Source organism: Pseudochaenichthys georgianus, chromosome 21 (assembly GCF_902827115.2).
Source record: "Pseudochaenichthys georgianus chromosome 21, fPseGeo1.2, whole genome shotgun sequence".
NCBI lineage: Eukaryota > Metazoa > Chordata > Actinopteri > Perciformes > Channichthyidae > Pseudochaenichthys > Pseudochaenichthys georgianus.
The window spans coordinates 7,891,493-7,901,872 of NC_047523.1; the positions used below are offsets into that span (position 1 = coordinate 7,891,493).

The 10,380-nt window shown below is 38.5% G+C and overlaps 1 protein-coding gene across 1 annotated transcript; it reads left to right on the forward strand.

The window, feature by feature from the left end:
• Positions 1-1,971: 1,971 nt before the first annotated feature.
• On the forward strand, positions 1,972-9,858 carry LOC139436007 (receptor activity-modifying protein 1). The gene is made up of 4 exons (XM_071207134.1): positions 1,972-2,054; positions 2,908-2,953; positions 3,537-3,675; positions 9,588-9,858. The coding sequence occupies exons 2-4, from the start codon at positions 2,908-2,910 to the stop codon at positions 9,844-9,846; spliced, it is 444 nt and encodes a 147-aa protein (XP_071063235.1). The 5' UTR covers positions 1,972-2,054; the 3' UTR covers positions 9,847-9,858.
• Positions 9,859-10,380: the final 522 nt, after the last annotated feature.

Sequence of the window (10,380 nt, forward strand, 5' to 3'; positions counted from 1 at the left end):
CTTTTGAAATCGATGGCCCAAAACATATATTCAAAAAATAAATAAAAACTCTCCACACACGAGAATGTGTACTATCTAATATATTAAATTACACATATTTCACTTACGAAAGTACAAAGAAGCAAGTAATGTGCTTGGGGAAGCAGTCTCAGTAGCAGATTGTTGGAAGCAGATAATTGTGTTATTAAGCCAGAGACCACAAAAACAGCCCTGGATCTCTGTCCAGTATTTATTTAATATAGCTGATGTACACGAAGAACTGGGACTGAATGTTAGTAAGTATTTAGTGCTTACTTTAACCAGTATGTAATACATTGTTTGCCATCACCATTATCTCTGTGATTACCAGGCTCTTTCCACTCGGGTGCTACAATGCTGCCACCACTTTTTAAAGCCACACAGTAACATTTAAATGCATTGATCTAATAGATGCAGATATTAAAAACACATTTTAACCCTACACTAAAACACATATTTTCCTTTTTACTTGTAATGCTATTTAACAGTTTGTTTTTGTGAGGGTCGCTGAGTGTATGCCTTCTCTCTGATATAATGGGACTGGATGGCCCTGGACATGTGGAGCTCAAAGCTACAAAAAAAAAACGTTATACAGAGAATATGCTTTTTAAAGTCATAAGGATGTATTGACTTAATAACATAGTAATAGTTGTGCCAATCCCCTTGTCGGATTTGGTAACTCCCAAAAAACATGAATTCAACATTTTTTTCTTGGCGACACACCTTATGGCAGTGTTTTGTGTACATTATTATTTGAGTGTTTATGATTTTTGGACGTAGCAGTAATGCAGTAGCATCTATGGAAAAACCTTGTGTTCCCTGCTTGGTTTAATACACTGCATTCAGCATGGTTAAATTATTTCCCTAAATATAGGTCAGGAAAAACATCCAACTAATGATGTAACTACATGTAAGTTTCCTAGAATGCAATGTTGATATTTATGTGTACAGGTTCACTTTTGCATGTTTAGCCGGTTCTAAAAATGCTGATAGGGAAGGGCACATTACGTTTTCTGGCTACTTCTTACAGTCCACAGACATTAGGGGACATCGAATGAAATGGAAACTGTAAACTGCCTCAGGTTGTGAATGTTTGACTCTCTGTTTGTGTGTTTGCTAATCCCGCAGTAACAGCCTTGCAATTGTTCAAGTGTTTCCCCACCTTTTTTCTCAGTGCATGCTGGATTGGCAGAATGTAGTCAAGTTTGTGATATCTAACCCCAACAAGCATTTACACACATGAATTTGCACAATTATACATATTTTTTAGAAACTTGTTTTTTGAGGCAATATCATTTGATCTGGAATAATTTCATTCTTTCAGTGCTTTCAGACTATGAATAAAGTCATTAACCAATCATGTGAACATCAAAGTAGCCCCAACCAAGACGGCCAACTCTATCACCCCTTTCACTCACCTTGGTAAAGCAGTGTATTCCAGACACACTCTTTACATTCTTACCTTTTACAGTAAAGCCCAAGACATATTCACTGCGATACTGTTTACCACAGGGAAGTCAAATCCACTCTTTGCTAATAGGCCAAATATATTCAAACCTTTTATTGTTGCAACTGTCACACATTTGCATGGCTGCGTGTAATAATAGTGTTGATGTTTGCTAATATTAACCTTATGTTGTCATGTATTGATCAAGGCCCTGTGTAAAGGCTATCAACACAACATAAACCTTGTCTTTATCTCTTAGATACCACTGTACCAGCTTGTTGACATTGAGGCCTCTTAGTTCAAGTGCCCCTGGGAGGGCTGGATATGGAAGACCTTTGGGTAGCATGGGAACAGCCAGGCTCAGTCTGGGAAAGGAAACAGGCTTTCCATTGCATAATCCAATTAGTTTTGAGTTGCACACATAGAAAAAACTGGATCAGATTACACAGAGGCTTTTTCTGTGACCAGTTGTAGATCTTTAGGTTGGCTGGAAAACCATTTGATGCATCCTCTGTACAGGTTCTAATCGATGCGTTTACCAGGGATTCATAAGAAGAATTCTGCTTAGAACAGCAACATAAAAGCTGGGGTATGTGCTTATTGAGCTTTTTATCTTAACATGTTTGGCTTTTAATATTTTGGAACCTGCTTTATGTAATTTATAAGTGTTGAAAACAAACACTGATGCTGATTTAAAATAAATAATACCATAATACTTGATGCCTTTTTGTCAGTCTTTAATTTCCCATATGGACCTGTAAGTTCCTAGCAAATGTAAGAATTTGAACACAGCATATTATCATTGTGTATTTGTCCCATGTATACAAGCACTGACAGAAATGTGTACTTACAACATGTGTGTAAAAAAGAAGAACATCTTCCTCTTGGTGCATTCCCTGGTAACATCTGTTTTCAGTGTCTGCCTCCCACGAGATAAGTTCATTAATTTGTGGGAATGTCCAGGAAGCAGATGGCCACCACGTCTGTTTCATACAAAACGTATTGGTTTTTTTCTGTGCAAGACGTGTAGCTGGACTTGAAGATTTTCAAAATCCTGCTTAGAAAGGCATACATTTTAATCAATGTAAGGGTGGATATTTAAATGCATCCAAGAAGAAACTGATGTTTCCTTTGTGATTTGGTCATGCATGTAATCGAAGTACTCTCTTGTACATTATCACACAAGTGTGGGAGAGGAAATGGAGAAAATTGATTTTCCAGCTGGAAAAGACAGATTTCACAAATTGAGACAGCATCCCTTTTTTCCTTTTTACAGAGGAGGTACTGTAGAGAACTCATCAATCACTGCAATTACCTAATCATTATTATGTACATGTGTATTACAAATGTTGATCACTTTATGCGCAATTTTGTTTTAAAAGCTGGGCAAACTTGAAACACTTAAGTTACATTTTACGATGTTTTTTTCTTTTCTTAAATAGATGCTGTTGACTGCATACTTGCTGGCACTTATCTTCATCTGGACAGGTAATGAAAGAATAAAAGTGAATTTTGCTATAGCCAGCGTGCTTGCAAAAGGTCAGTAAATATATGCATAAGAAGAGAAATCCTAAAGTAGTTTTGAATAAGCATTATCATCATGATATGATATAAAATATAATATTTCTGATGTGCCATTCAACAAAATTAAACAACATTTGATCTGAAAATCTATGCTCACAATGCTGGGTAGTTTTCAATTTGACCCATTAGATTCAAATCAAATAACTGTTATTTGCTTATTAGTTATCAAAAGCAGGAACATACTGTAAAAATACACAACTAAATTCTAAATGTAACCAGCTTGGACTCAACAGTAACAGGGCTGTGATACACAGGTTTCTGCAGGTTGAATTAAAGACACGAAATAGAAGAGGTTATTTTCCAGGTATTTCAGTGTGGACACAGTCTATACTAAAATACATGGAAACCACATTTTCCTTTTTCTAGTGTAGAATTTGGCAACCTAGCACGCACTAAACAACTATATATGTGTCTATGTTTCCATCTGTTTGTTTTGAGTTGTAGGACAATTTGGACTGTTGTTCTGTGTATTTTATCTTTTCTCCAGGAATGGCAGCTACATCTGTTGTTGCACCATGTGACCATCACATGTTTGATAGTGGTATTCAAAACTGCTTGTCAGACTTCAACAAGAGCATGGAGACAACTGGCTATCAACACATGTGCCCATGGCCTACTGTGAAACGGTACATATATATTTTTTAAGTCATAATTTAACAAATGCAGGGTACTTCAACAGAACATTTATCATTTTAAAATGTCTTTAATTCAGCATCTCCAGTATATGCATGAAGTAAGTTGTGGAATTAAATTATATATAAGTATCATATCAGACCGGGTATTCAAATTTTTGATATACAAGAGAGGTGGATAGACAAGAGAGGTGAGATGTGGAGGAGCGAGACCCGGCTAACTAAGTTACCAGCTAACGTTAGTGCTAGCCAGAAGACATGGTTAGCAAGGGGCCTCAAAAGTTCACATCAACTGTGATATTAATTGTTATTATAATACATTTCAATTATTTAAATAATACATTTTATTTTCTATAGACATTTTTTCACAATGACATTTAAATTATTTTATATTTAAATGTACCACCAGTCAGTCTTACATACATGTATGCATGTTGCATTGTTGGAGATGCAAGGAACTTAAAAATGTTTAATGCCAAAACTACCCTCTTGTGCATAAGACTATAAAACCTTTAAGTCTTTGAATAAATAGGATGCTAATTTATCCGATGAAAAACAGTAACATGTACGTTCACAGCCAGCTTATGGCGTATTTCCACTGCAGCGCGTAGCGCGGTTTAAGCGTGCCGTGCCAAACCTGGCCCGTTTTTTGTTGCGTTTCCACTAGGGGTAGTTCTGGCTAACGGGTACTCGTTCACAGTTTTTCTGGCCCTCCAAAATCCTGGTTCTTTCCGGGCCAATAACCGGGCTGAATATGCTAAACTAGTGACGTGAGTGGCTACAACTACAACACAATGAACATATTTTACGATGATTTAATACACGTTTCAAAATGATGCCGAAGTAACAACATACTGATACCGGTTAGTAAAAACCATGAATTAATGCTTTGACAAGTCTGCAGACAAGACGGCAGGCGAAAAACCTTTTAAATTGCGTGTTTTCTGAATGGAGCTAAGCTAACGTTGTATATGCTCCGACCGTCCACACACTCACAACAACGGCCTATATAGACATAAATAAACCAGCGACTGCATTCGCCATGACACAGACAGTCTGTGGTTTGTACTTGTTTAAAGGGGACCTATCATGCAAAATGCAAAAAAAACGTTGTGATGTATTTTATACATAAATATGTGTACCCGGTGTGTCGGGGAACTCACGCAGCGTCAGAAAATAAAACCCTCTCTCTTTTCCTCCGTACCCAAATCTTTTCAAATCGGGTGTACAACGAGCAGATACAGATTTGCTGCTGATATGACGTCAATTCGGCAGCGGACCCACAGAAAATTGCTATCAGAAATAATGCCTGACGTGTTTTGGACGTAAGCTCGTCTTTGTTTACATTAGCAAGCCTCGCTAACACTCAGAGCTAACCTGTACTGTGTAGAGCACATGTGTTTAAAACAAATACACACATATTGATGATGTCTTGTAATGCACTGTTGAGGAACCTGCGACCCAAGTTTTTCATTCATTGCATAACTATACCGTAGTTGTGTATATGATATGTCAATAAACCTTTGAAAATCTTGAAATCCTGAAAGGGATGTGCAAAATAGCCATTATATACAGTTTTTAATTAACTATTAGTAGAGAATAACGAGTAATGAATATACTTTATAGGGATCTTGACAATCATCTTCCCTGAATGTTACTCAGGTGTAGCTAAAGTCTGCTTTAAAGTCTGCTAATATATTACACATCATTAATCAGAATCTGCAAAGTAACTAAAATAAATGTAGTGGAGTAAAAATACCAGGTTAGCCTCTGAATTGTAGTGGAGTGGAATTACAAAGTCATCATCATCGGCGGTCACTCGTAGTCGAGTATGACTGTCCTCCTTCTTGGTCCTTGTGGGTCTTCAGGTGGGCATCGAGGCCGATTCTGGACCCGATTATTCTTGTGCAGTGTGGACAGGGGAATGTAGTGGTGGAGGGTTAGGGTTGGACCTGTTTGGTGGTTGATCTCTCCTTCCTGAGTCTGCGCTTGTCTTGTGCAGCATGGCAGAGATCATCATTGTAGAGTGCAGCACCCTCACGGACAAGGTTTCTCCAGGTCGCCCTGTCTGTTGCCATGTCTTCCCAAGCTTTTAGGTATATGTGGCCCTTCTTTAGGTTTGTTTTTATGTTATCTTTGTACCTCTTCTTTTGGCCTCCAGGGGCCCGTTTCCCTTTAGCAAGTTGGGAATAAAGGACTTGTTGTTGACTTGAGGCGAGAGTCAGGCATGCGTATAACATGGCCAGTCCATCTGAGCTGGTTTTGGGCAATGGTGGCAGTGATGGTGGGAATGTCAGCCTCTTCCAGGACGCGGTGTTAGTGCGCCGATCCTCCCAGCTAATCCTAAGGATTTTTCGGAGGGATCGCTGATGGTATGCCTCAAGTGCCTTTAAGTGCCTGCTGTATGTGGTCCAGGCTTCTGATCCATACAGAAGAGTGGGGAGAACCACAGCTTTATAGACCAAGATGTTGGTCTTTGCTTGGAGGTCACGGTTCTCAAAGACTCCTTTGAGAAAGCCTTGAGAAAGCCCCACTGGCACAGCTGAGGCGATGGTGTATTTCATCATCAATAACAGCTTTTGATGATAGGAGGCTGCCAAGGTATGGGAAGTGGTCCACATTTTCCAGTCTGATGTTGTCAATGGAGATGTTTGGGGTTTAGACCGTCGTGAGACAGGTTAATTTTTCCCTGGTGGAATTACAAAGTAACAATGAGCTGTCATGTGGGTATATTATAATATATAATATACCCACATGACACATATTAATGCTGCCCATTATGGACTCATATCGCATTAACACCATATCCCAAAGTGCATTGCGGCTAAAACATCCAATCACCGAGCTTCAAGCTGAGGATCTTGGGTAATCAGTTCAGTGGGTGTGTGGTGTGTATCGCAATGATGCTCTAAATGTCCCTTATGTCTACGTCTGTTTCCGGTGACTTTATTTACGGCTAAAAAGCCCAAGATTATAGAATTAAACAAATAAATAAAAACAAGGAAATTGTGTGTTATTGTTGAGTAAATAACATGTGTTATTTAGAAAAGAATAACAAATTAGAAGGAAAAAAATATTACAAAAAATACAGATTTCAGTATTTTGAGGCTCTGAGCCCCATTTATTTTCCTCACAGACGGCAAAAAAAGTCTGACATTATACGATTTAAAATAAAAACAATAATCGTGGCTTGGTATTGAGTAAGAACATGTTTTTATTAACCACACAGCTTCCGGTCTACCAAGACCCGACCGGACAAAAATAAGTGGTGCAGGCACGAAACGTGGCGTATCATATCCACGCAAAACTCGGCCTCAGATCTCAATGGGAATGGTTAGCGTATCATATGCATGCAAAATCAGACTTCTGCGTATCTATTGCACGCATTTCCAAAGTGTAAAGTCGTGTCATTTGTACGCAGACTGAAGAGAGTGGGTTGGTTTAAAATGACCGCTCAGAGGAGAGGATTTCTCATTTCTCTAAACGCCTGCTGCTTCCCCTCCTCTCTCCTTGGTTCCCCTCCTCAACTCCTCCGCTCGCATCTCCTGTGGGCGGGACTGAGACACGAGGATAGGAGTCGAGGAGGGGATTTAGAGAAATGAAAAACCTTCTATGTGTCCTCCTATAGGACCTCCCATTTCCTGCTGCATATCTCCACTGAAAAGAAACACGCGTATACACTTGAACTGTTGAATCCAAGCCAGACAAACGTACTAATGCATATCCTGCTTTATCATATATCACACTCTCGATGTGATTAATTAGCAAAATGAAAATCATACTGTATCAAAGACGACAGGAAAATAGTGATTGAAACCATCAGGTAATTAGGAAAATGCTTAATGAGGTTATAAATCAAGTGAGGAGTAGGTTAATTATCTCCTAGAATAACATACAACAGGCAATTTTTTTTGCTAGCCTTTAGAAATAGAGCCATTCCTTAATTTAACATTTTCTGAGCCCAGTGAGTAAAACTTGATAAAGTAGCACATTTCAGTAAAAATATATGACCTTTAGTCATGGTAAAGTCAGAGACCTTCCCGTTTCCTGGATTATTTTTGGTGCTTGTCAAACGTTTAACTAATTACTCAACTTTTGATGAAAAAGTGCTAGACTGTTGCTTCTGGGCTCACATTTCCAGACAGGAGTTGTTTGTGGAGACTTTGGCTTGCGTCAGAACTGCAGTAGACTTTGCATATGGCTATAATAATCCAATACAGTGTGTTTGGAAAGATCGTCTATCATCACAAGGAGACCGACTTGTTGATCAGTGTTCCAGCTGTCAGGCTGACTTAAATCTCATTTGACGTTTTCCACACTAAAATCGTGTACTTGACAACTGCTCAAGCCATTTATGGTTGGTTTTGTGAGGCTTTGGTCGCTTCTCCACCAAGAAGACGTGACACCTCAAAACATAAAAGTGAAATTCTGTCACAATCCTAATGTCATATCACGTTTTTAGTTTAGTCTGTCTTGTTTTGGGTGTTATTTTGCTGTTCTGTTCCCACCTGTGTCTTGTTATCCTGTCGTTAGTTTCCCTGGTGTGTCTGATTGTGTTCACCTGTTGCCCTTGTGTTTCTGCCTCCCCTGTCCGGCTGTTTCTTGTATCGTGATTACCCCTCCCTGTATTTAGTCTTGTCTCTTCCTGTGTTCCCCCGTCGGTTCATTGTTTGTTTGTCCTCCCTTCATGTCACGCTTTTTGTTAGTCTCTCCTATCTCCCTCCTTGTTGGTCACGGTCAGTGTTGTGTGTTTGTGCTACCTGTGTTTTTCATGCCATGTTATTGGGTTTTTCAGCTTTTAAATAAAGCTTGCTTTTGTTTATAACCTTTACCTTGTTGTAGTCTGCATTTGGGTCCTACCTTTGTCCACGATTCCTAACAAATTCAAGCCGCCTCTAAAACACCAGCAGGGATTTTTACATTTATAAAAACTGTAAAATGGTTAAAGCTTACCGTCTTTGGATCCGTCTGAATTTTAAAGTTGCTGCTTCAAAAGACCATGCCAGCTTCTTTTTTTTCTTCAAATCATATTGGTACATTTGTGATCACTATCCAAAAACTGGGGTGTTGCAGCCGCTACTTCAGGAGCCCCAGCTGGAACTATTTTAAAAGGGTTTTATTATTTGAAGATATCATTTCCCATTCATTTTCAGTATCAATAAAAATGACAGAGATGTTAGAGTTGTACAAAATAACAAACATGCATGTACTGTATTTTTTGTCAAATTAATTTTTGCTGTTTCATGGTCATGCTGTTATCAACATATTTTATTGACAGGGCATGCATAGGTCAGCAGTTCAAGTTTAAAGATCCAATGCACATAGGCAAATATCTTAATATTGTAGGATAAAAAGTTATTAATAGTGATAAATAAATATTAAGTTGGACATCATATTTGTCAAATTAGTAACACTGATAGGCCTATACTACTTTTTATTTTGTGTTGCATTTTATATCTCATGTAATTCGTTGAATGTTTTGTATGTATTTATAGGACTAAGGTAAAAAAGCTTAACCAGGACATAGTGTTAATGCTGACTTTATATTAATAAGGTGTTTTAAATCCTAGGTCTGGCATGTATTCCGTTTCCATCTCGGTTTTTTGGAGCTAGCAAGACCTGGCTAACTAGCAGCTAAAGCTATAGTGCTAGCTGGCTAAGTTCGCAAAGTGCATCCATCGTTCAAGTCAACTGTGATAATACTATTTAATCATATTAAATATTGCAACTGTAACATAAAAAGTATTCAATCCATTTAAAGGGCCAACTTACTTAAATCATACATTGTTTTTACCTCCATAATATAAGTCTTAAAACCTCACATTGTTAGTTGTGAAATCCTCTGGACTGCTGTCTTTTTTTAACATCATCTAACGCTGTGCTCTGCCTTGCTCTCTCTTTTGCAGCCTCTACAACGAACTGAACATTTGCGTGGACAGTAGTGCGACGGTGTCTTGGTGTAAGAGATACACACATCTGGTTGACGCTGTCTTATTGGAGGTTCATGAGATATACTTTAACCTGTGTGGACAGGTCCATGATCCCCCACTCTTCATTCTCATCATGTTAATAGCTCCTCCTATCATTACCACACTCTTCCTGCCAATTCTCTGTGTCGGTATCACCACCTGCGAAACAAAGATGGCGAGCACTTTTGGGTTCTGATTGGGCAGAGTCGACAGCCTGGGACTTATCCTCATTTGTCAGTCCATTCTGACAGTGGGTCATGCTAACTTTGCCCTTGCCAAGTGTGGGCAAATAGATATCTTAAAAATATGGACTCTTGCAAAGTAGGCCTAAGCCTTTTAAGTATCCTTACATTTAAGTTAGATATGAACAGTTGGCTATCCATCTGACTAGTTTCGGTATTTACTAGGGATGTAACGATACCAAAAACTCACGGTACGATAATATCGCGATAACAAGTCCACGGTACGGTATTTATTGCGATATTGAATAATAAAGGGGGGGGGAATTCAATTTTTTTTTTCAATACATTTTTTTTTAACTCGGAAAATGTTTCTTTATTACATAATAAATCTGATTAGTACAGCATTTTAGTAGGATAGCAGTATTTTAAAGTGTCAAAAACAAAGTGACAGTAACAGACTGGAACAAGAAAACCAGTGTTTTTGTACCTATAGTACTACCAAACAAAGTAGGCATTTTCTTTGTGCCACTGCATCTCACAAATAAACA

Excerpts from the sequence above, each read along its gene's own strand:
- LOC139436007 (XM_071207134.1), top strand. The coding sequence starts at position 2,908 with ATGCTGTTGACTGCATACTTGCTGGCACTTATCTTCATCTGGACAG. Across the intron at positions 2,954-3,536 it reads ACTTATCTTCATCTGGACAG|GAATGGCAGCTACATCTGTT; the intron begins GTAATGAAAGAA and ends TCTTTTCTCCAG. Across the intron at positions 3,676-9,587 it reads CCATGGCCTACTGTGAAACG|CCTCTACAACGAACTGAACA; the intron begins GTACATATATAT and ends TCTCTTTTGCAG.